The sequence below is a fragment of the Acanthochromis polyacanthus genome, chromosome 13 (assembly GCF_021347895.1).
Source record: "Acanthochromis polyacanthus isolate Apoly-LR-REF ecotype Palm Island chromosome 13, KAUST_Apoly_ChrSc, whole genome shotgun sequence".
NCBI classification, from domain to species: Eukaryota; Metazoa; Chordata; class Actinopteri; family Pomacentridae; genus Acanthochromis; species Acanthochromis polyacanthus.
Window position 1 is genome coordinate 15951649 of NC_067125.1, and position 27705 is coordinate 15979353.

The 27705-nt window shown below is 40.0% G+C and overlaps 1 protein-coding gene across 1 annotated transcript in view; it reads left to right on the forward strand.

The window, feature by feature from the left end:
- Window positions 1-638: 638 nt before the first annotated feature.
- The window catches only part of zbbx (zinc finger, B-box domain containing), a 68255-nt gene continuing 41188 nt past the window's right edge, over window positions 639-27705 (forward strand). The window contains exons 1-7 of the mRNA XM_051957856.1: window positions 639-802; window positions 4227-4360; window positions 4856-4969; window positions 16742-16844; window positions 19919-19970; window positions 20715-20818; window positions 27576-27671. Of these exons, the coding sequence (XP_051813816.1) occupies window positions 4296-4360; window positions 4856-4969; window positions 16742-16844; window positions 19919-19970; window positions 20715-20818; window positions 27576-27671 (534 nt within the window). The 5' untranslated portion in view covers window positions 639-802; window positions 4227-4295. The remainder of the gene's footprint in view (window positions 803-4226; window positions 4361-4855; window positions 4970-16741; window positions 16845-19918; window positions 19971-20714; window positions 20819-27575; window positions 27672-27705) is intronic.

Consider the following 27705-nt stretch of genomic DNA (forward strand, 5'->3'; position numbering starts at 1 on the left):
TGTCTTTATTTTTCTTCTTTATGCCCATTTAACTGTTTGGGATTAACCTGGAATTTATGTAACAAACATCTGCATAGTGTTTTCCTGCAGACAAACACACATAGACACTCTTGTGGACACACATACACACTTTATCTCTCACTTTGCTCTTATCAAATTCATTTGAGCACATTTATCTTATAAGGCTAATGGGAAATTATTTTGCCTCTGATCTCCACTGCTTGTCAACACGGAATATCTAAACATCATCATCTTGGATGACTAAAGACAACTCTAAAGTCTCCTTGAAAAAAAGAAGAAGAAGTAGAAGATTCAAAGCTCTAATCAGTGCTATAAGATGTATCTGTGTATAATGCTGTGAGGGTTTTAATTAGGGAGGGAATTCCCACTACTCATGATTATTTAGGCAATAGGGGAATTGATGCCTTTGAATCCGATGTTTTTTCCCGAACAAACAAAGACATACTATAATAATTCCTTTGAGAAAAGTTGAAGATTAGTCAACAAATGCAGACAGGGAAAAGTTCACAACAACAACAACAACAACAACAAACCATGCAGATGTGGAGCAACAAACGCGCTTCAGTCATTTCCCCAGCTGCAGAGTTATCGCGAGAGATACACTGGTTGCCGTAGCAACGACAGGGCAACAGAAATGCTGTGCTTAGAGACTGGAGCATTGCCACCAGCGAAAGCCTGAAGTTTTGGAACACAAATCGGAATTTATTCATGTTAAAGGGAAAATTTGGTTTAATTCGCCACCCGAATCTTGTAAATCAAAGAGAAACACTGAGAAACGTCGGTAAGTTCAATATTCTCAGCAGTGTCGGAAGTTGCACCGTAACGTTTTGGAAACGTAAGCTGTCAGTTTAGCTTCAACTGAAAAAGTCACAGCAGACATTTAGGCTAACAGGAAATAGCACGTGGAATTAAAAACAAAGAAAACAGTTGCTTTAAGTGTCCTAGTTCTAGTGAGCCACCATGTAAAATACCACAGCCTCATGTAAGAGTAATTTCGCCATCATTAATGAGAATTTATACACCTGTGCTTTTACTGCCATGACGAAAATGTCTCGCAGGAATAAAGTCATTTCTTGCGTTTGTTGTCTTAACTATACAGCTACTGAAACCTTTTAGTTGACTCACCGGTAACTTTAGCTGGTTAAATGTCTGTTTACTCGGATTGCTTCTTGTTAAGTGCTGTTTATAAAGGCGACGTTAGCTTTGGCTAACATCCATCCATTCTCTATACACCGCTTAATCCTCACTAGGGTCGCGGGGGGTGCTGGAGCCTATCCCAGCTGACTCGGGCGAAGGCAGGGGACACCCCGGACAGGTCGCCAGTCTGTCGCAGGGCCACACACACAGACAAACAATCACACTCACATTCATACCTACGGGCAATTTAGAATCATCAATTCACCTCAGCATATTTTTGGACTGTGGGAGGAAGCCGGAGTGCCCGGAGAAAACCCACGCATGCACAGGGAGAACATGCAAACTCCATGCAGAAAGATCCCAGACCCACCCCGGGATTTGAACCGGGGATCTTCTTGCGACAAGGCGAAAGTGCTAACCACTAAGTCCACTGTGCAGCTTTAGCTAACATACAGGATATATTCACAATCCAGTGTAGACAGTTTTGGAAAGTACTTCAGGGTGTTTCTGGTGTTTAAAGTGAAGAACAAAGTGAGTTTAGCCTTATACAAACAGAAATATAAGCACAGCATATAAATATTCTTCCTTTTGAATAAAAAAAATAAAAGATTATTTTCAAAGAAATGCACACAAAAAGATTTTGACCTGTTCAAGTAGTTGCAAATTCTCCCCCACTGAGCTTGAAAGGACAATAATCAGATAGAGTTACCAGCTCACAGACACTCTTTTGACCAGTGACTATTAAGGCCATCTTAAAATGCAGCTATGCTCAAATGACACAATGTCACAGATGAGGAAAGAAAGATGGCATGTTGGATCCTGGCATGCCAGTTACAGCTGTAGCCAGGCTCTTTCAATTGTTTCTCTGAGTGAACATGTTCCACATCATAATCCTGCCCTGCTAAGTGTCCAGGAACTTCCCCAAGCCCTTAAGAAAGAATGGATGAACATTCAGTGACCAGCTTTGACAACTTTATTATCTCGATGTGTTGCAGATATGTGCCACTACATGATGCATTTGGTGGACACACAATTTCTAGCACATTGTCCTTTAAAAGAGAGATTTTGCAATCCAGAGAACTCCTGACTTACTGTACATTGAGGGCTTACTGAACAGGGGTGCTGTTAGGACCTTTAAACTGTTATTCTCACCCAGAAAGCTATACATGTTTATCTGACAAACTGCACCATTTCTAGGCTGTTTCAGAGTAAAATACGGCAGGTAAATCTATATATTTTATGTAATTTTGTAGAGTTTTGACTGTAATGTTTGAATTAATCAGATAAATTCACATCATAAACTCCACTGTAGGGTCCTAATCTTAATATTTAAGCTTGCTTGGTAAATTCATAACACCAGTCCATTGTCTGTGCTGGACAACATTTTTGCTCAAAGGCTGTCGTTTCAAATTTGCAGTTTGCTATATAAATGATGGTGACTTGACTGAATTACTATAAATATGATAAATTGTGATCTGTACAAAGTAAAGTCAACCCACATTTTTTTCTGTGCAGAGCCCACAATCAACATTACCACCAAAACAAATGTGAAAACAATGTGCCTTTTAATTAATCAAATTTTTGATAATTTACGGAACTATAACCAAATGATGTGCCTTTTAAAAAAATGTTTAACCAAACTATTTAGATGGGTTTAGTGAAAGAGCCCTCTTCTGTACCAACATGATCTTGGGTAGATGAGATCGTGGCACTGCCACGTTCTGACTCATCTGCGGCTACATCAACCTGTGCCTCATTGTCTTCATTCTTTTTGAAAAGGCTTCTTGTATCCAAGGCCTTCCACTCTTGCCTTTGTGAGTACAGAGTACCAGATGCCAGCAATGATAAGCTCTATAGCTGTTGTGCTCTCTCACATGTAGTTACACAAAAATGCACAATTGCCAAGGAGTATGAAGCAGATCTGTTGTTTGAATGACACAGAGAGGACTGACAACATAGGCTTCTCGCAATTTTGATAAACAATATAATAACATTTTCATGTTCTTGGATGGGCTGCACAGTGGAGTACTGGTTAGCACTTTCGCCTTGCAGCAAGAACATCCCTGGTTCAAATCCCGGCCTGAGCCTGGGATCTTTCTGCATGGAGTTTGCATGTTCTCCCTGTGCATGCGTGGGTTTTCTCCGGGCCCTCCGGCTTCCTCCCACCGTCCAAAAATATGCTGAGGGTAATTGGTTACTCTAGATTGCCCGTAGGTGTGAATGTGAGTGATTGTTTGTCTGTGTATGCAGCCCTGCGACAGACTGGTGACCTGTCCAGGGTGTCCCCTGCCTTCACCCGAGTCAGCTGAGATAGGCTCCAGTCCCCCCGCGACCCTAGTGAGGATAAAGCGGTGTATAGAGAATGGATGGATGTTCTTGGATGCATGGTTGAGATCAAAGGTGAACATATCTTGGGCTTTTTTATTATTCATGTTTTCACTTAAGAAAATCCAGGACTAATGATACAACATATGGGGCTATAGCACTTGGATGCCTAACAACACCATGGCTGGTGAAGCTTCCATGCACGCTTAAATTTAACTAAGATGTTATTACTTCCACCTGTGCTTTTCCTGCTATAACTAGTAGAAATGTCTTCTCTTAGAAAGCTGAGTTTTCATTGAGATTCTGATTTCAGTCGACTGTAGATTGTACACGTACTGATGTACAATATGGTCGGCAAAGTTTCATGTGGTTCTTTTACCTGGTAGATGATGACCTTCATCAAAAGGCTTTCCACCTTGAACAAAACTTCCAGTGGCTCACTCACCTCTACCTAATGGCACTTTGCTACCAGCTCAGTTGCTATTATTATATCGGCCTTACTGGCTAGCTTTCTTAATTAGCATTTACTACCTCAAAACCATTCATCATCCATACGAGTCTGTCAGATACAATTTTAACACAGGGGATTGCTTGTTTTAACTTCCTCTCATTCATTTGAGTAAATGTGCTCCTGCTATTTTGTTCATTTCACTGCAGCAGTATTCATTTATGGCTGTGTGTGATTTAGCCTGGGCGCTGCATGATATCCAGTTTTATGCCATTACTGTGGGTTTTTATTGCAGAAGAGGCTCTTTGTAAAAAGGAGAGCAAAAGACACGGGAGGAATACCCGAGCCATCGGGAAGAAGAGACATGAATTTAAATGACTTTGTGGTGCTTCCTAACAACAAGGCCAAATCTGTCAAGCTCAATGCCAGGTAAGATAAGATAAGATCAATGATGTGATTTAAGGCATTTGGTAGAAGCCCATTACGGTTACTTGGCTGCCATACTATTTCCATCTGTACCTATTGAAATTCTATTCAGAGAATGGCTATTTCACAAAATGGACTTTAAGGCAAGATAACCCCTGCCTGAAAATTGACTTGACTTGTGAGCTGGATTCCGCTGTTTCAGTGCAGTCTATTTGTTTTCTTCATAATGCCCAATGCGAAATTTAGTCTTCTCCCACTGTAGTTACTCATTTGAAAACAGGTAATTGACTGAATTAATGCCTGGTATGGTGGTACCCTGATCCAGTAACTAATTGATTAAAGTATTGATTAGTCATAGCAACAAGGATGTGTGCGTGCAGAAGATGAATTGAACATATTGATGAAAGCCCGACTGTCCAATCTGACGAAGTAGGTCATTTGTATGATTGATTGCTGTTGATTGACTGCATATATATGTGAGCGTTTATGTTGCCATAGGAACCTGCAAGAACTGCAAATGGGGACTGTGACGCTGGCTAATGAGAGTAAAGATGTGGAGGAGAAACTGCGACAACTGAAAGACAGCATGAGTAAAGAGAAGGAAGAGAGAGGGTGAGTATGAGGTGTTACAGTTAATGTCCTAGAAAAGAAGGACAGCAGAGGGTGAGAGAAGGAGAAGAGAGAATCAGGGAAAATTTAATGTGGCAAAGTGAGAATGAAAGTAACACCAGAAAGCAGCAGAGGGTAAGAGAGGGGGACGAAAGATAGAATAGTGAATAAGTACAGTCTGTGCAGGATGGGCTGTAGCAAAAAAAAAAAAAAAAAAAAACCCGTAAGGGAGAGAATTCTATGCCAGAATCAGGTTTCAGCTTAGATATGTCTATTTCTCCTTGTCTTGCTGCACCTTATCATGTAAATATTTAAGCTGCTCATTTGTTGTGGACTAATTTGTGTGGGATTTTATACCATAAACCCTATGAAGCACAAGGCTGTAAAGATGAGGTATTCATCTGTCAGTCTGTTTGACTGTTTGACCCACAAGTGCAACTGCATGCCTGCTAATTATTCAGATTAGGGGCTAGAATATAGATTGTGTAAGATTAGTAGTGTGCCAATATTGCAATTGTATCATTGTATCAAGTGGCTGTGGTGTGCTGTGTTGCAGGGGTGTGTTACTGCGATAAGTTGGTTTCTTTGGCTTTTATTTAATATGTTCAGTTGCTTTTAATACTTTCCAATGGATTTTTTTAAGCGCTAAAGTGCTTTTTTTCCCCTGTTTTTACAATGAAAGCATCACTTTCTCAGCTCACTTGAGAAGATATGGATAAAAGCAGGATGAGGCCAGGCGGGGAGGAGGGGGGACAAGCAGATAGCCAAATGATTAGGGCTCATACCACATGTGCAAAAAGGCCTTTAGTAGCAGAGTCTTCACTGCGACTCCCCTCTGACTGGACCATAAATGCATGTCAGCCCCCTCCTTTCTTTCCCACATTTTCTTCACTGTCACTGTCACTGTCACTGTCACTATCCGTCAAAGACAAAAACACCCCAAAACAATCTTCAAAAAGCGGAATTGTAAGAAATACAATGAAAAGGGGATTGCTGAGATAAAGTCTGTGCAAGCAAGCAGAGCTGAAGAATGAATATAGTGATTTGAAAAATATAGGGAACAAAGCAGGTGTCTAATGGAGAGATGTGATGCATTGCGGGAGGCAGAGGAGGTGGGGAAGCTGCAACAGCTGTAAAAGAGCAAGCAATGTAGAAAGTAGAGACACTGAGTAATAGAGATAGATGGAGAAGGATACCAAATGAGAGAGGGGGGAGGTCAGTGACTTCTCTTCCTATAAAGGTCAGGAAAAGGTTGCTGTGGAAGGAGTAAAGAAGCAGTCAGAGAAGTGAAAAAGCCACTCACAGATGAAGTAGGTTCCTGCACATGTAGTAGACTGTTCTAAAGGTCGGTGGAGCAACAACTTGTGTGGAACTCTACTTCCTTTCACTGAAGTGGATGGCTGACATTAAAAAGGAGTTCAAGAAAAGCTTTTAATGTTAAAATTGGCTTTGAAAAGTCATAGCTTTACTACCACACGACCACTGACTTCATGTCATTTTTCTTATTTATTAGCAACATGTCCTACATTAACATTCACCATTCTTAAATGTATTTGCATGCGGATATACAAAACCTCACAGATCATTGTGGTAAAATGTGTGCTTTTTCTAAATATTAATTTAAAAAAAAATCTTGACAGTAACGGCAAAAGAAAGTGTGAACAAGTCAGTGATAACTGTGAAATGTAGTGTAACTTTTACTATCATTGAAAGTTTTAGTGCAGCACAGATATGTGTGCTGTTCCAGTGGCTTGTGAAAATCACTCTTCAGAACAGATGAACCGTATGTTATTCCCATGATGCAGTTCAGTGAGCATTCAGATTGCAAGCAGCTGCCCTTCAGTCAGAAATTGTAGTTATAAATTATCGTCTGTCATCTGAAAGAAAGAAAAAGATGAGGTGCTCTTGTGACAAATAATACAATAATACCTTTGTGGATTAGAAGTCAATATATTTTCTTGGTGGTTTTGCACCTATAGGGTTAAACAGTTATAAACCTGAAGCCTAAAGTTATGATTTTCCCCCCCCAAATCCTGTTGAGTTTATTTCAGAGATTTTTTTTTTTTTTTTTTTTGCATATTTAACACAGATCTTTGTAGTCTCCTACTCTTGGCTCAGCATGCCTAGGAACACTGTGTGATTGTGTGTTCTTTGAGGTGAACATTAAATGTTTGTCTTCTATCACAGGCCAGGGCTGCATGTAATAAAATTAAATGAATCACGGTACAAATTGACCATGGTTGTCAATTGTATGTGCTAGTTTGCACTGGTGAATTGCAAAATTATGGGTGCAATTGTGATGAAAGAGTTTTGTCTGTTTGATTTGTCTATCCTGTTTTGACGATCAGCAGTGGGTAATACAAAAGGTGATGAATACCATCTAAAAGTGGTTGTAAATATATGTCAGTGATGTACTGGGCCATGTCTGCTTTGACTGATTCATGGCATCAAGCATGAATTAATTATATCGAAAAGGCTGCCACACTGAGAGGTGGCATCCAAATACACACTCTCTCCATCACCTAAAAGGACAGTGCACTCACATTCACTTCCTTGTGACTAACATTTATCCAAATCTTAAATTACCCTAAACCTTACCATATATTCAGTGTTCTTACATAAAACTAACAATTTGCATCATGGAAACTTGTTTTTATCTCCAAAAGGTAGTATATGTGACTAAAATCAGTAAACACAACACACACGGAACTCACAGTATCTCATTTTGTCTCTATTTTGCAATAACAATTTTGATAGCAAATCAGTGTTCACACCATTTTTGAATAGGATAGTGTACATATAATGAAGATAAATGCCCTCAAAAATGATACCAATGTATAATTGTTTTCTGTGTGAATCACTATTAAAAATTCTAAAAATCTTACATGCACATCTTCATATTATTTAAAATGGACTGGATAACTCATGCATGCATGCACACAAAATAATATTTGCTATTTCATTACAGAATATATACATGGCCAATTAATATGACTATTATCCAGAAAATTCTGATTTAGGGGCATTTCAGCTTGCATGAGCAGGAAATTAATGTGCAGAATGAAAACAAACACTGGTTATTAATGAGATTGTTTCGTTCTCTGCTCCCAGTTCACCTCATTAATAATTCAGAGATCTACTGCCTGTATGAAGTTATAGAGGACATAACGTAATGTATATCACAAGCAAATAACTCAGGGATAGCTTTAGGGAGAAGCAAATTGTGTATTTTTTACACTGAATCCTTCAAATAATAAATGCCAGAGGGATATACATGCATACAAACATACATTTAAAGGCAGTCCAACCAACTACAAGATCAGTGATTCAGAGTTGTGGTATGATCAGAGACATTGTTGTCATGTGATGAATACATATTGTTGCAGATCACACAAGACATCATCACTAGGATATATGGCATATTTATCATTTAGGCAAATGTGTTGTTTGTGTTTATGTCCTTGAGTAGGCTACTCCTTTGTTTTATCAGTGGCGCTCTAATTAAGAAGCTGTATATTAGTATGGGAAGAGAGCCATCTTGTAGAGCCTGCACAAATGATAAGTACGTAAACAGTGTTTTCTGTCACACTGAAATACTGCAACATTTATTGCTCCACTGCATCCAAGATATGACAAGATGTGTGCCCGGCTGCCTGTGTGTATTTCCGATACCGGGATTCCATAAATAAGAGCTGTGTGTGTGTTTTTAACACTGAAGTGTACTGCCACTTCTTTTGGTTCCCTCTGATTTGTGTTCCTTAATCAGTAAAGACACATTCAAGTCTCCTGCAAGAATTCTATTCAAGCTCTGTGTCTTTGAAATATTGCAATATACTCCATAAGTAGTTTGAGAAGGAATTTACTTTTGTGTGTTTGCAATCTTGAAAGAGGCAGAAATATATAGCAGGAGTTTGTGTATGTGTGAGAGGGAGTGTATGAAGGTGGGGGAAAGACTCAGCTGCCCCAACTTAAAAGTCTAAACAGATGAAATAGTGTGCTTTGGATGATGGCTGTGAGGTATCGGGTAACTAAAAAAAAAAAAAAAAACATTTAGAAAGATTTTTATAGTCCAGGTTTTGCTTTCCTGTTTAGAAAATAAATTAGGCAACCTTTACTTTCAGACATGCCATTGTTGATTAGTAATGGTTTGCTAGCTTGTTTTCATGTGAAATGATGTCACTAATCAGTCTTCTCTGTGCAGAGCGCACAGTAGAACATTTTAACACCTTTCACATTTGGGATCAGATGAAGCGGGGAGACAGGGACTCTGTCACTCACAGCATGTCCTCTGTGTCACTTGTGATGGCTGCGATAATTAATTGTGGTACCTTTTACATTTAACAACTGGCTTTCAAGTTGAACATATTGCCCGCCTGCCATTAATCTATATATCCAGTATATGTTGTGTATTTTCTTTCTGTTGGCGGACATTCCTCATAATACAGTGCACACAGTGAGCAGAGTAGGATGGAAAGTAGTAGAAAAAGTTTAAAGGATTTTGTGAAAACGCCCATACACAAATTGAAGAGGAGCAGTCATGGAGTAAACTGCAAAATTAGGTACCAAAATATGACTGATTGTAATCTCTGCTCAGGCTTTTACATTTGACCTCCACATTAATGTAGCTACATTTCCCACCTACTTTTAGTCTAAAAGCTGTGTGTAGTGATGCAGCAGTGTTTTTGGATGTGAAACCCAGCTTAACAAATTGAACCAATTTATTTTTACACCTCTAATGACAAAGATCAAGTAGTTTCTCATTAGTTCCTATCTGACTGATGTGGCAGAAAGCAGACAAAGATGGAGGTTTAGCTGTTGCGGTTAATCAGCTGTTCTCATAAATGATTTGAAGGTTACCTGAGTTTTCTCTAAGCTTTTCCACTTACCTGTTTTTTCCTCTCAGAGCAAGTGCTTCTTTGGCGAGCCTTTACTGTAGATTTTCAAGCTGTGATTTATTCTCAGGCTGTGCAGTGTACTGTGTGTCTGTATTATGCACCACTCTGTTTTTCTCTGGCTGTCTGTTAGATCGCAGAGCTCTCAGAGCAGATGAATTGTTCATCTTTGTCTTAGAGTTGGGCTTCACAGACACACTCACACACACACACACATTCATGTATGCATCCAAAGAATCGTCCAAACAAATGCAGTTTGCTGAGGGGAAGTATAATCAGTTTGTGAAGGGTACACAGGCGATAATAAAGCCAGAGCAGCAGCAGCTTGGGGCAAACGCAGTACATCATTCTCTGTTGTGGCCTGTGCGAGTCACAGATTTAAGGTAGCTTTGTCTTTAGGCCTTACAGCTTACGAACAGTGGCTCTCATCTAAATGTACGGTTGAGATTTCTTTTTTATTTCTTCATTTGATGTCTTTTTGCTGAGCTTCTTATTCTGTCTGTAGCTTATTTTTTTTAGCCATCTTTTATTCCTATTCTTTTTAAAATTTCATCTAACCCTGTGATCTGACATGACTCATTCGGGACTAAAATGTGTAAATGTTTGCTTTTGTACCATTTTAATTGATATTGCCCTCGGAAAGTTTCTATCCACCCTCGTCACTTTCTGTTTTTTTTTTTTCTGCGTCCTCTTGTCTCACGCTGAGAGAGTATTGAGAGAAGACGCGATTAATCTGGCATTAGACTTCAAAGTGTGCCTGCATTTGCATATGTGCGTGGTGGACACAGATGTTATTACTTCTCCCTTTTGGTGAGATGGGTCAGTTAAAGGTGACAGCCATGCATGTGTTTGGGCATATGTCCCAGGCTTGAGTGTACCCAGGACTGACAGGTGGTGTTTGCCTAAGGTCAACATTGAATCACTGGCCGTTTCTTCTCCTTTCATTGCGATATATCTGTATATTGTTTAGAAATATGAGTTTGCTCTAAGCAAATGTGAAATTGTGCTCCTCAATGAAATGTTTTTGATGAAGGGGTATTTCGTGCTGTGTCTGATGTTTGTTTCCAATATTAAAGTCGTGACACAGAGGGTATCATCAGCTATCTACTATTCAGTGAAAGATGTACAGCAATGTAAGATTGTGGTGTCTGCATGTTTGTATCTTGATTTTTCTTTGTTACACGCCTCTCTGATTGCATTGCATGTTTTTACATCTGTTTGTGTGAAGATCCTTACTGACATAATGCATTTCCTAGCCTCATACCCAACCTTAACCATCACAGCTAAGTGTCTAACCCTCATCCTTACCTAAACCTTATTCAGACATTAACCTTAAAATTACAAGCCCACTGCAATTCATACCATGGACCCATAGCAATCAAACACGCTCATACAAGTACATAGATGCTGTTATTATTAGTTAGCCCTCAAGCCACCAAGCTATTGTAGCGACGAAAATGACCGACTGGGGTCATTTATGACTCCACTATATTTTACACAGGAATATGTCTACTTTAGTGCCTCTTTTTGTACTTTCTTACCTATTCCACTCCACTGCATTTTAAGGTGGATATTCTAAAATAACCTTCCATAATTATTCATGGATTTTAATCATTTTTGACTCAGAGCTAAAGTAAAACCATATGAACAATATGACGCATTGTAAGAACGTAATAACATTTATTTAGACACGCTTTGTCTGCCACTTCTTTTAAAACTTTATTTCTTTTGTTTCCTCAATAGTAAATCAAAAGTGCATAAAAACAAAATCTACACAAACATCTTGTCTGTATGTGTGCAATGTAACATGCAGAGAAGTGTTTAGATTAGGGGCGGCTGTGGCTCGGGTGGCAGAACCGTTCGTCCAATGCAAGACACTTTACCCACCTTACCTCCAGTGCTGCCACTTACACTGGTGTATGAATGTGTATGCTGTGTAATGTTGGTGGTGGTCAGAGGGGTTGTAGGAGTGGATTGGCAGCCAGTCAGTCTGCCCCAGGGCAGCTGTGGCTAAAAATGTAGGTCTGCCAGCTATAGTGCACTGCAAAACACTGAAATATAGCGATTAGAGGTAGAAATAAATAAATAAAGCTAAGGCCTACAATAGTGAAAAACCTATACATCTTTCTGGGGTCATAAGTGACCCCAGACAAGTTTCCATTATCCTTGTCACACCAGTTGGCCGATCTCTACAAAAAACTATGAGCAGCTGTAGGACAAGTAGATTGACAAATTCATGTTAGGAAACATTTTTCGGATAAAAGATATAAAAATGGCAAATATAATTATATGGCTGGGGTCATAAATGACCCCACTTGGTCGCTTGAGGGTTAAAAGTGTTTGAAAAGAACTTTGCTATGCAGTTTAAATTCATAGTCTCATAGTTTAACTCAGTGAGATGGACGTGTGCGTGTGTGAGTGTCTTTGTTTATGTGTGTTCGTAACATTGTGAGGGTGTGTCTGTACCTGAATATTTCTTAAAAGAACTTTTGGATATTGTTATTTTGTGATGTGTGTTTACTCATGTATGCACGTTGTATGTGTGGATGCAAGTCAATGTGTTGATGCGATCTTTGCTAATGCAGTCCACAGAGATACGCAAACAGACACACACACTTTATCTCTCCAGGTTGCTTGTCCTGAGGGGACACCATGTCATCCTACACCAACAGGGGTGTGCCTCAACTGTCTCCCTTAGCGACAGTCCAGTTGCCTAGGTGATGTCGCTAGGGTGATTATCTAACGCCCACCCTCATTGTCAGCACAGCACAGCGACAGCATCAGGGATGTTGGCAACTCTTACCAACACATACACACACATACAGATTCAAAATCTGAGTTCCTGGGCCTTGACAGGTTGCCAGCTTAGTCCAAAATAAACTTCTTTCAAAGACAACCCGACATCACAATAGCATAAATAGCATAAATAATTCAACAACATGAGCATGAATAACTCTCATCTAAATGAGGATTCCTTCACAGTTCTTCAGTTTCTGCAACTTACAGGAGTGTCCTGCATGACTGTGTGTGTGTGCAAGTGAGCAAATGGGTGCACATTTGCGTTCATGTTCACCTTTGCACCTGCATCCACACTACCAGTTAAAAAATTTGGACACCGTAGAGTGAAGGGTTGAAGGGCCAATAAGTGCTTTGCATCCCTGGGAACTCCTTCAAGACTGTTGGAAAATCATTTCAGGTGACTACCTCATAAAGCTCATCGAGAGAATGGCAAGATTGTGAAAAGCAGTAATCAAAGCCAAGGATGACTATTTTGAAGAATCTAAAATATAAAACCTGTTTTGACTTATTTCACACTTTTTTGCTACTTCCATATGTGTTCATTCATAGTTTGATGCCTTCAGTGAGAAGCTACGATGTAAATAGGCATGCAAATAAAGAAAAAACATTAAATGAGAAGCTGTGTTCAAACGTTTGACTGGTAGTGTATGTCTGCATGCATAGGTATAATCCCTGTAACCTTTAATGATTTTTGGTTTGGGTTGTTTTTTTGTGTGAGGAAAACTGTTGCGCCTAAATCCTACCACTACATGAACTTCCCAACAAGAGGCGACACCACGGTCAATCTGGTTTACACCACAATCCATGGGAATTATAAAGCCACTACCTCACCTGCTTCACTGTTTCTAACACCGATCCTATATCAGGAGGCTCTTTTCTTCTTTGACCATGCAGTGCTGCAATAGACACAAGCCTGCCAGAAACAAGTCAGAGTCAGAGGGAGCCACACCAGCAATACAGGATTGCTGTGAAAAATACAGAGAAATGTTCAGCTCTGCAGCTACCGCAGAAGAAAATGTCAGCATCAAGAGATATACAGGCACTGTAACCAACTAGATAAGCAAATGTGTAGAGGATGTCACTGTCATCTTGACTTGGTACCTATACAATTGAAAACCAGGGACACTGCTTTTAAAGTTGGCAACGAAGCAGAACTCAGAAATGCCGGTGTGAATCTGTCTTGCATGATCAGGAAGACAAAATGTACCCATGCAGAGAAAATATCATTTCTGTGACACAGGAGTCACCATGATGTATGGGACAGGGTCTCCTCTCTCTGGCCACACTGGCCACAAACTAACCATGCAGACCAACAACAGTCACGGAAAGCTCCTGGATTGGATTATCAACTTTTATACACACTTTAAGGATCTCAACAACTGTCCTCCAAGCACGAAATTTGCTCAGACAGATGAGCAGGCTCTCTGTCTAATCACAGCTGAAGTGAGGAGCATGCTTCCTAGAGTGAAGCCTCACAAAGCAATAGGTGCCGACAGCATTCTAGGTTGCAGTCTCAGAGGATGCCAAGCCAGCTGGCGGATCTGCTAACCATCTTTAACATCTCCCTGCATCACGCCCCCTGATGTCTGCCACCATCATCCCCATCCCCAAGAAATCAGTGGTGACATGCCTTAATGATTGTCGCCCAATAACACTGACTTCAACCGTCATGAAGTTCTTCGAGCGAGTGATATACAGATGTAAAACTAGGACACACATATGAACCACAGAGGATCTCATCTCCATTGTGCTCTGCACTGTGCTGGCCCACCTGGACAGCAAAGAAGTACCCATGTGCTTTTTGGGCCTCAGCTTTGCTGTTAATTCCACCATCCTACAAAAACCGTTTGAACAGATGAACCTACTCTGCTTCAGTGCACCGATCCACTATTATTTACTCCAAGTACTTACATTTAGGTACTTGTTGATATGAAATACTGATAAGATTATTTAATAATAATGCAGTATTTCTACCATCACCATTACCAGTAAAAAACAAACAAACCTGAAAACCACACTTGCTATAGTCTTTGTTGCAGTTTGCCCACTGTTTTCCATGTAATACAACTTACTTGGAGGTTAAATTAACATCAATCCACTATGCTGAGAAACACTGCAGACACTGGTGGTCCAAATATTTGTGCTAAAGCAAAAGACGAGAGTGTTCTGAAACAGGCTGTGCTTTTATCACTAAGTCTCCACCTTTTGACCGTTTAGCAAAACAGAGTTAGCAGTCTATTTTAGCGTTAGCTACTTGCATTGAAATATCACCAAACTGCTGACATTCTTCTGCATGACTACTTAATCAATGTGAGATGATTTAATGTTGCGACAAAGAGATATTTGGTGTGTTGTATGGGAGTTTTATTATTATGAGTATTGTACATGAGTATGCCATCTGACGTAATGCCCGTTATGCATCAGTGTATCCCACAGAATAACAAATCTGCTTACAGAACTGTGGTTTAACAGCTGGTGAAAAACTAAAGAAATGATGGTAGATTTAAGGCTACTCTGGCTTGTACACGCCGGCATTTCCATAATGAAGAGAGTAGTCACCACTTGAGGACTTTGGCCTTCACCTTCCACATCTGGTCCAGTTCAGCCTCTGGAACTTCTTGAGCTTTTTGTGCTCTTTCCTCCGGATTTTACTGTTAGCTTGGATTGCCACATTTATCACAACTGTTGTGCTCTGCTTCTTGTCAACCATCACTATGATTTTTTTGTTAGCCGACAGCTGCTTGTCAGTCTGGAAGTTGAAGTCCCATAGGATCTTAGCTCTGTTGTTCTCAGCCACTTTTGGTGGTGTGTCCCATCGGGAATTGGGGACTTTTAGTGTGTCCTCGACACAGATGTTCCTGTACATTGTCCCAGCCACTTGGTTGTGTGTCTCACTATACTCTGTCCCATTTTGCATCTTGCATCCTGCTGCTGTGTACTGGACTATCTCAGCTCCCGATGTAGATTGCTGGCTCAATGGGTCTGGTGTTTGGGACCTGTTCTTGTGCTGCCAGGATAAAGGCCTCTGTGCTGTATCTCAGGCTGGTCTTTTCTAGCTACTACTATGATTTCTTGAACTGTTTCATCCGGGATCGTGGCTCTGACACTCACTAGTCCTCTCTTAAACTCAATTGAGCATTGTGAAATTTTAGACATGTAATTTATGTTGGCAAAACCCAGTTTTTTGTGGATGTAAAGGCACGTGGCAATGTTTTTCCTAGATGTTCTGAGTCCGCTAAACAACAAAAGAGCCCAGTTGTGATAAACATTCAGCATCTGTCCCGTTTAGTGGAACCAAATGATTTTCCAAATTTTTTCATTTATTTTTTGACAGCTTTAAGATGAGAGACATAGTGATGAGTGAAAATATAGTTATATGGTGCCATTATACCTTTTTCATGCTTAATTTTGTCCCCCACATTCCTTCTCTTTTTCCTTAAATGCAGCACTGACAATTAAATGCTTACTCACCTTGGATTATTCAGTGGATTGAGATATATGGACCCTGACTTTTGTTAAATTTGTCCTGCTAATCAAGAATGAACAGAAATGTGCTATTTGTATTATGGTTGTAGCTACATCAAGTGAAGTCAAGTAGAACTTGAGGAGGATGATATTTATTTGTTTTTGTAGTTAGTGTACACATATAGACAATCTATTTCCTCCATTTGCTGTTCTTTACTGGTAGACACTGTTTGCTGCATGAACAGATATACCAAATCTCTCAGCTACAGTATAATTACAATTTTTCCAGAACAATGTCTGTTTATTTGATGTATGTATCTGTGTCTGTGTTACATTTTGGTGTTCATAAAGGATCTTGATTGTTATATTTTTGCTGCTATACCAAGATCCTCCAATGGAGAATAAATTTTAGAATGACTCCTTCTGAGTATAAAGGATAAACAAATCAAACCAAGGGCAGAAACAGATGTATTCACAGCTTCTCTTTTCATTTTTTGGAAATCCTAGTTATGATATAGTTGATGAGCTATGCATGGGAAATTCAAGGGAATAGTATTTCAAGATTGTTGATTTGCAAAGAAAAGTGATTTTCTCTCTCTCTGTCTATCTCTGCATGTAGACAGTCAGGAAGGTTTAGATGGACGTCTGGACAGTGTGGTTCTTTAAGCAGCAATTCTCCAACAAACAGCTCCATGAAGAACAAGGAGAACAAACTCCAAAAGGTACAACCGAAATCTAGTGATATATCTTTGGATGCATGTATAAGAGATTAATTTGTGTATATAACTTATCTTTGTGTTTGTGTCATCTTGTTGATGCTAATGCAGTCACATAATGCCCTGATTCTTTCTCTAAGAAGCTATTGCTTGGGAGTTATGACCTTAAGGGTTACCTGCACTGTCATAGCTGCCTGCTAATTGCTGCTTTAAGGCATTTATGTATTACGTACTTCATGTGCCCTCAGTCATGAATATATCCAAAGCATGCTGTCAGTGTACATGGGACTCAAAATTGCCCTTTGCAACCCTAACTCTTGATCCAAGAAATTAGCACCCTAAATCACAGATTAGAAACTTTAACGATTTTGAGTTTACAGTAGAAAAAGTAACTCCTGTAGGCTTATAAGCACCTTTAAATGTGAAATGGTTGTTAAAGAAAGGAAAAAAAAGAAGATTCTCACTGATTAGGCAATAATCACAGAATAGACTATCCTAATTTGAATCAAAATCTAAATAGTAACAAAGACAAAATTTGTGTTCAGAACGACTTGTTGTATTACAAATTGTTGTATTCAAGTCAGTTGTCAAAACTAAAGAGTAAACTCAAGAGATATTTTTAGTTTGTTTGCCCATACGCTGCCTGTCCAAAAAAAGTCGTCACCTGGATTAAACTAAGCAAACAGGTGAGAGCCTTTCATTGGATAACTACTGCAGTGATGTATATGTTTCAGCTGTGTTACGATCCAACCTCTAGGGGTTGGCTGGATGCAACAAAATAATCAGATGTTATTGGTTTAGGTTAAGAGATTTATTGCTTAGTAGCAAAAGGAACGTAAAAGTGACAATAAAACACAAAACTGGTGGGTGTTGCCAAAACAAAAAATGGAATAAAACATAACGAAGGCTAACAGAGTTTGTAACTAAGCTAAACACAAAGAAAACAACTAAAATCCCTAGCCAAACCGAACTACAGGAGCAACACCCACCACCAGGAACAAAAACTAATACAAAGGGTGTACAAACGAACTAAACAATACTGGTGCCTCACACTCATTGATTTCACAGTTCACAAAGACTAAACACAGAATGGCTTCTTCACTAAAGTGGCAGGCTGCTGAATGGGAGCCCCAGTCGCTGCCCCACCATAGGCTCCACACCAAGGTAGCAGTCGCCAACAGAAACCCAAAGTGTCAGCAGAACCCACCAGGAGTATCTACCGACCGAAGTGTCTGCGGTACCCACCAACCCACCACACGTACCCGCAGACCGAAACACAAACAAAAGTGACACCAGGGTGGACTGGTCAAAATACCAGCCACCCAAACTAATGGCATGGTGGCAGCTATATAGGTTGCAGGTGTGGTGAAGGCTGCATCTGGTTGGATCAGAGGTGGAGGGGAGCTGGAGGGTGGCCCAATCAGGACGGCCGGAGGGCGGAGAGAACCGGTTTGCAGGGCAGGTCGTCAGCTCTGGTGTCATCAGCTGCAATGGCTGGCAGCTGGGTTCCCAGAGACTCTGAAACGACCACAGCCGAACCCACACATGCAACTCTCCCCCACACAAAGGCCCAACAGGAACACCACCTCAAGAATCAAACAGCACACCAATACTGGTGGCCGTAACAAGCTGCAACAACTTATTTAATTGTAGCTGATGTGGTGAGGGGGCTGCACAGCGGCGTAGTGGTTAGCACTTTTGCCTTGCAGCAAGAAGATCCCGGTTCGAATCCCGGGTTGGGCCTGGGATCTTTCTGCATGGAGTTTGCATGTTCTCCCTGTGCATGCGTGGGTTTTCTCCGGGTACTCCGGCTTCCTCCCACAGTCCAAAATATGCTGAGGTTAATTGGTTACTCTAAATTGCCCGTAGGTGTGAATGTGAGTGTGCTTGTCTGTCTGTATATGTAGCCCTGTGACAGACCGGCGACCTGTCCGGGGTGTCCCCTGCCACTCTCAAGTCAGCTGGGATAGGCTCCAGCACCCCCCGCGACCCTAATGAGGATAAAGCGGTGTATAGAGGATGGATGGATGATGCGGTGAGGAGCTTCTCATTTCTTAAACAACTGTGTCAAAAACCATATCCTGTGGTCATGGAAAGGATGCTAATCAGAAGGGGCAAATTATTGGCCTGCTTCAAGCAAAGAAAACAACTAAGGAGATTTCTGAAACTACTAAAATCAGGTTAAGAACCATCTAACACATTAATTAAGACCTGAAAGACAGTGGTGAACCATCATCTTCGAGGAAAAAAATGTGGTCTGATGAGTCCAGATTTACCCTGTTCCAAAGTGATGAGGGCATCAGGGTAAGAAGAGAGACGGGTGAAGTGATGAACTCATCATGGTTAGTGCCTACAAACCTGTGGGGGTTAGGGTTAAGATCTGGGGTTGCTGCAGTTGGTCAGGTCCAGCAACATTATGTAACCAAAGAATGAGGTCGGCTGACTACCTAAGTATACTAAAACTTACTGGGTCTTTCCATCAGTGGAGTTTTTCTTCCCTGATGGCATGTTCCAAGACGACAATGTCAGGATTCATGGGGTTCACATTGTGAATGAGGGGTTCATGGAGCATGAGACGTCATTTTCACACATGGATTGACCTCTACAGAGTCCAGACCCCAGCCCCATTGAGAATCTTTGGGATGTGCTGGAGAAGACTTTGCACAGCGGTCCAACTCTCCTATCATCTCATCAATGCAAGATCATGGCATAAAATTAATCCAATTCTGGACAGAAATAATTGCTGTGACACTGCAGAACCTTATCGAAATGATGCCATGCTGAATGTGTGCCATAATCAAACTAAAAGCAGTCCAACAAAATATTACAGTGTGCAACTTTTTTTTTTTTTGATGGGCAGTGTATAAATATTCAGCAATCTAAGAAGCAAATGAAATGTTTTAATTTTGGTTCAACCTTGTGAAGCATTTTGTAACGTTTTGAGAAGTGCTGCATAATGAAAGTGGTTCACATTTTCATCTACATACAGTATACAAACACAAAATAAATGTGCAGGATTGTTAGTGAGCTGAGAGCTTACACAAATTATTGCTGCTGAACTCCGTATGCCTCCTCAACAGCTGTCAGCAGGCAAAATGAAGATCCGAGTATTGAAGGACGAGACACCGACAGGTGAGAAATTGACAGCCACAGCTTGAGATTCAAATATCAGATACATGCACCAGGTAGACTTGTCACAGATGTGTACTCAAAATCACTGAAATTTGACCCTTTACTGAATTTCTTTGAACCCTCCACATCAACCTTAATTACCAAGATCAGCTACAAAGCAGCACCTTGGTAAAGCTCCAGTGTTTTGCTCACAGTTACTGTATGGGGGATACTTGCAATCATAGGCACCAGGCTGTGGAGTTCTCTTGTCAAAGATTGATCTCTCAAGCCATTAACCAGCCTTGGCAGAATTATTAATGTTTTATACATGCCCGAGGCAAAACTTCACACCTTGAATCAAAATGTTTCAAAATGTGCTGGTGTGATGTGTTATACATACACAGCAACAGTTAATGCATCTTTACAAGGACAGTCTTTAGTGTGTGCTATTAGTCATAATTATAACATGTGATATAGCCTTTGGCTTTCTTGTTATTAAATATAATACACTCCACAGTAGTGGCTGAAGATTCCAGCTAGCTGTATAAGTGTGTTGTTTGTTAATGGATTTGACATAAAACCTTTAAAAACTTTTAATCGTTGTAAAAATGTGCTGTATATACTGTATTGTTGTAACTTCCCTTCTCTTTGTTTATCTGTTGGATTATGCAGGTAGTCAATTACATCAATAATATTAAAAGGTAAATGATTTTAAAATTAGATCTCCTTGCCAAGTGTAAACAGTAGCGTACTTGTTCTTTTTAGTCCCACATTTACCACCGCCTCACCTCCCTACCAGTGGTCTTCAAAGAAAAATTAAACTGAACGGAACAATATGTGGACAGTGTGAAATCAAGACAGCTGGACTAGTATGTACACAAACACACATGCACCAACACACATGCAAAGACACTGTGTGGCTGAAAATTATAGAACTGTAATAAGGGGCATGGGTGATTCTCACGAAATTAGATTCATGAGGTGTCATGAAGCATTTTTATGATAAAAGTTGATGCTATCAAAATAATAAGGATAACATTATAAACACATCTTTATATACTATTTTGCTCATGATATTAAATGATCATCATTAATACAAATTTTATTGTTTTTTTTCACTTTTAAGGCGAAATTTCTCATTACCGCAACGTGTCCATAACTAGATTTGGTTCTATGAGATCGAAATACTATTAATTAAGAAAGATAAAAAAGAATAAACTTTAATGCATGTTATACTATAAACAGTTACAGTGAAGAAGCATGTAGAATTTGGTAATTAGTGGCAAATGTAGTGAAAATAATAAGGAATAGAAATGTGTCCAAGACGAATTTTCTCATTCTCCGCAACAAATTTCAATCATTGTTTAAGTCCTCAAGGAACTTACATTTGCAAGGAATTTTGTTGGATGGGACAGTACTGACTGTAACACTCAAGATGGCTACCAGGTAAGGAGTTCATTTGCTATCTCTCCAGATAAAAGTTAAAAGTTTGATTGTAATAGTGCCTCCACGACTTTTTAGTTCTCATTACCGAAACATTAAGTTTTGAAGTTTTGAAAAGAATTGCCGTTTTTATTTTTTTATCCGTATATACCCTATTTTGGTCTAAAAACAAACAGCTAAGAAAAGTTTAGCTAGCCCACATGGTGCTTCCACAGTTAGCATAAAACGTTACAGTCACTCATCCACCGCAACACCATTATCATTCACCGCAACAATTGAGGGCCTGTTGCGGTGGAGAGACTCAATGTTTCGGTGATGAGAAACAGACTAATAAAGGAGGGAAATGTATAATATCTCTTGTTCATTTCCATATATAACATGATATTTATCACATTTAACACTTTTTGAACAGATTGTGTAATAAGTCAGCTATTACAACCCAGCCAGCAGGGGTCACTAATTACACAGTTTCATTTAATGCTTCCACAAAAAAATGTGTGGATGCAGGACAGGCAACCTACTATAATTTGTCTGATTAGTTTTGCAGTAGTACAATCTCTGTCTATCTTTTCTGTATTTCTATCTTTTTAATGAAATGTTACATAAGAATGGTATTTTGTTAGCCTAGCCGCGCTAGACAACCCACGGCAACGAATTTAATTCTCTGCCAGGGTGGGTCTAGTTACCCTCCATAAGGCTCGAGGTTGGATTCTCCTAAAACTGGCCGGACCAATCACCATGAAGTGTAGAGTCAGAAGGCGGGCGTAACTAAGTGACGACAGAGGTGCGACGATTCTGACAGAAACAACAGGCGCACAATAAACAGTTAGCTTTGGCCCCAGCCCTTAAAGATCTGAAGCTAAAATTCAACTTGAAAGATAAACAAAGGACGGCACTGAAGTGTTTCATTGAGAAGACAGACGTATTTGGACTTATGCCAATGGATATGGCAAATCCTTAATATACCAGTTGGCTCCGGTGGTTGGGAAGCTAATGGGACTTAGCCACAATCCGGCGCTCTAGGAACTACGTCAGCCTATTCATTGCGTTGATTGGTTGTATACCTACCCAATTGCTGCAGAGTGATTTGATAGACAACCTTTTAGCCCGACTCCCTCCCTGTCGAGCATGCCTAGACCCTTGTGCCTTCAGAACATGGGGTCTAGCGCGGCTTGGCTAGTATTTTGTTGCAGGCAAGCTTCAGTTGAAAAGAAGAGGGCATCAGCTAAAGAGAGGCTGGCAAAGCATAGGGCAGCCATTTACAGCGATCCAATTTCACATGAAGAGTACAAAAGAAAAGAGAGAGAGAGGTTAGGGTGATTATAGGGGAAAATATAACTTGGGTTAAGTTGACCAACACTTGTACCCTCACTCTCCCACAGACACACATTCAAACACTGTACACAATACACACAGACATGCATGTACACAAACTTGTGCACATACATACTGATGTTGACATGCAAACGTGAAGGCACCCACATGAGACACTCTGTCAGACAAACACACATCACACACAGACATACATGTCCACACACTCAGGCACACACAATTTTTGTTTTTTGAATTCCATCCTAACAGCTGACATCAACAAAACCAGGAGTCATCAACACACGGGAAGTGTCTTGCTTTTGTGGGGAAAACTGCATGTGCTTTCCTTCAGTGTGCCATGTGCTCTCTGAGGGAGGAGAAGAGGAACCCGACAGCACCAAGGCCACCATTGAGGTTGGACAATGGGTCCTGGTCGAGTATGATGGTGACTTGTTCCCTGGTACAGTCACACAGGTGAATTACATTTCAAGATTTCTGTTAATATGTCTATCCACTTACATTATTATATGCTTTTAAGACAAAATTTGTAGAGACCATAAAAATATTTCTTTAAACAGATTGCTGAAGAGCAGTACGAAGTCGACACCATGACTCGTATTGGGGAAAACCGCTTCTATGTCCCGAGCATCAGATATCCAGGAGAGAGTCTGGTACTATCGTCAGGACATATGGGACATAATCCCAGAACCCCTTCCTGCCACCTCCTCTGCTAGACATTTCTGTGTCCTACCAGACATATGGGCAAAACACAAAAAACGCTAATGAATGAGTTACAGGTGGGAAGGAAAAGTGATTGGTAAAAGCAGTTGTTCCAGTTAATGTTTAAGTTGTTTGACCAACTTGTTCATAAATATTTTAGTTGCTGCTTCAAATTAAAATTCTTCACATGAAATCATTCTCAGAAATAGATGTGTTTGATAGAATGTCAGGACTAGTGCTACAGTGTTGACTACAAGACATAATTGTTTATTAATTAAGATTGTATATTGTACTGTGATGTTTAGGAGAAAATTAAATACTGTTTATGAAATAAATATTCTTTTAAAAATGGTATGTGTTTGATTTGTCAAATATGGTTAAGTATTAGAACCATTGTCTCATTTCCGAAATATTGTTCCTCATTACCGACATAGCATTCTCATTACCGCAACATGGACTTTTTTTATGAATTCAGTAATAATTTTATTGTGATGGTTTGTTTTAAAATGTATAAACATATTATAAAACACTTCTTATTTCATGCCTGCTATATGTAAAATGTGTGTGTTATCTTTTAACAAAGCAATTCAATAAATAAAAGTGTAAATCGTTACAAATGTTTCGGTAATGAGATATTTAAGGAAATTACACAAAATAAAAAAAATGAAAAATTAATCTCTACGGAGTTATGCATAGCTTTGAGCATGAGTAATAAGGCTATACTTTAACATTGCCAAAAATTCACATTTTTAGCCATATAATTAATGTAATGTTATGTTGCGGTAATGAGATTTTTTTATGGACTTCATCTAAAAAATTTAAATAAACATACAAAAAATATTTAAAAAATCTTCTAAAAATATGTTTTATAGTTAGTTCAGACCATAATAGTGCATGTACAAAAGCAAAATTTTCTTCAAGGGCATTTTAAAAATCCTCGTACTGGACACTTTATAAATCTGGATTTCATGAGAATCACCCGCATGCTATTTGGAAGGTCACTGATAAAACATAATCACATTTTCTGTTTTTAGTGATCAGATGTCACTATTTGACTAGTAATTTTGCCATCCCTGAATGGCCTAAGCTCAGATACAAAGTTTATGGGTCTACTGATATCTTACACTGATCAGTGCAAACACACAAACATTTACATGTGAGTAAAAATGTCAGGAGACAATTATCTTGCTCTCCATTCAACGTTTAAATGCTGAATCTCTAATTTTCTATGTTGCTCTCCCTCCTCTCTTTTTTCTGCCTCTCAATCACTCTCCTTTGGTCCATTTTCACTTGTTTCTGTTGCCTTACTATCCCCTCTTCTGCTGTATATTTCTTTTCTTTCTCATGCTCCTGCATCTGTTGTGAGCTCCCTCTGTCATTCAGATGCCCGTTGTCTACCATGCTGCCTCCCTTGCTGTCAATATGTGTTTACCAATCTTTTCTTTCTTCCTCACAACTTCTTGCACTTACACAATTTTTCCATTTGCCATGTTTCTACCCATATTTCATAGTCTTTCCTTCTGCACTCTCTCAGTTATGCTTATTCATCTTTTTCTTTCCTCGCCGTGCCTGTGTCTCTCTGTGCCTCGACTGTCCAATCTGTTGGTCTATCCATGTGTTTGTGTTTGCACTGATAACAGTTTAGTTGGATCTATTCATCGATACTTGAGACCTCTGAGGGCACCGTTGTTTATTCTTTCGCGCTCTTCGTCCTCTACTGCTCAGGAGGAGGGACCTGCAATTGTATATGTGAATAATAGAGAGAGGGAGAGAAATAAAATCCTCACCGTGTGTGTCTCTTTGCGTATGTATGTATATAATAACTTGGCAAACAAAGTTGCGTGCTTGATGACCAGTTGCTCCCACATCCCTACATCCTAAATTCTTAGCAACTTGTGTAATTTCTATCTTATGTTTCAGTATGATGCCAGCCGACTTAAGTATTGAATAACTGACGCTTCTGAGAGACTGTGAATGGGAGCAATGGGGGTGAGAGAAAGGGAGACTTATAGAGGAAATAAAGGAGAGGGAGGGGTTGAACTGATGCAGCTGACATCAACCATTTTTCTGCCCTTTTGTTCTGGAATAAGTTATTTAGGTGCAGCACAGAAAAATGTGTTAAAATGTAATGTGGTAATTTGCTTGATAGTGCATTTGATGATGATGGTGCTGAACTGTCCAATGAAGGACCCAATGCCCCCAGTGTCCCGTAGTGATGGGCTTAATGGCAGTGTTTATAGTGGTCTGGGCAAGCACATAGGCTAAATGCACACACAAATACACACAATGCACTCATGCACACACACATTTTGGACAGCCCTTGTACCCTATAATGATGGCAATAATAGGAAGCGTTACAACTGTCTGCCATTCTGTCTGGAACTGCACTTAAACACATAAATGGTCATATGCGCACACACACACACACACACACACACACACATACACATTCAACCACATAATCACATCCATGTCTGAGCTTATTTTAAACTATGGCTCACACATATTGGCACAGAATTGACCAAAATCACATGTGTGCACGCACACACAAACCCACACACACACTGAGCCTTGTGCTATAGTGCTGTATTCTAGAGTCATTCAGGCAAAAAAAGTACCTCATTTCTTCCTGTGTAGCACAGAGAGTGCAGTGATATGCTGCTTGCAGCCTGATAGGGATGCCTAGTCCCTGGGGAGTGGCTGTAATTTATCCTTAGGCCTGAGAGGGGAAATGAGGCCCTGCTTTATGGGCGCATTAAAGGGCAATGTCGCAGTTGGAGGCTTGTGCATGCATACACACACACACACACACACACACACACACACACACACACACACACACACACACACACACACACACACACACACACACACACACACACACACACACACACTCATACAGAGTGATACGGGTGAGAAAAAAATATTGAACACAATATTACCCATAAATGACTTAATTACAGTAATGCCTAATAAAGAAACTAAAAGGGGGGATAAGATGAGATAAAGGACTTTAAAGCAAGAAACATTATTAATTTGTGAATCATCTGTTAGAAATTTGCACAGTTAGACCTGTATTTATCTACAAGAAAATTGTATGGCACAGTGAACTGTTTTGTTTATTGTTGCTTGTCTTAATCATCTATTAGAGTAAGCAATGAATAAGCAGGTGAACAAGTTGCAATTATGCAAGTGAGCAACAAAAGGAATACGAAGGACAGTTCCAGGTCATTTGATTCCGAAATATATCACACTGTGACAACAAAAAAACAGTCTTGATAGGATAACTAAAATTAAAATTCTTCCTTTAGAAAGTACACTAAACTGGAGCTGCAGCTGAAACCATGAGCCAAAATGAAAAACAAACTTGCAAGCCAAATGAGGGCAACCAAATGAGTCTTTTTTTATTTTTATTTTTACAAAGCCTTGGTCCTTTTCTCCATCCTGTCCTCCCTTCTTTGTGTCCCCACTCCTCCTGGCCTTGCGTGTGTGCTCTGTCCACACGGCCTAGGCTTATCTCCCAAACCTGCTGATGCAAGGACTTTTCCTCACTAATAAGCCCGAATTCATACAGATAGAAATGATAATGACCTCCCTTAAGATGCGTTCACGCACCCACACTCGCATGCACAAAACACACACTGAGCACAAATGCATACGTGTTCACGAAAGCCGTCCTTTCAGTTCTCTCTCTTTCTCTTTGTCACTCTCACGCACGCACACACACACACACACACACACACACACACACACACACACACACACACACACACACACACACACTTAACACACTTAACACACAAAGACGCACGTGCACACACCTTGAAGCATCCTGCCAGAGAAGCCATTTCAATATTCATCCTTCCTGTCAAAGTTTATATGGCAAGGTTGAGGTTAGAGGAAAGGACAAGATATCCGGCTTTAGGTTTAAATCTTAACAAAAATTTTTTCCGCTTGCCAATGCAGATTGTTGCATGAATGTGTACAATCACATAAGATACATGCACATACTGTTCTCTCTGTATTAGAAAAATTCTGCTTCCTTAAGACATAGAAATACGCAAAGCTTCACATCCATATCTTTTATACTTTCTCTCTCACACACACGCCCACCCACACACACTGACGGCGATGCGTGTTCCTCTTTTGTAGATGTGTTCTGAATGCGCTGAGAACTACTGCATTGGCTGCTTTGCCAGGTTTCACCAGAAGGGGGCACTGAAGCTCCACAGAATGATCCCCATTCAGGTGAGCATTGTCGCATGGGCATCAAAGTCTATCT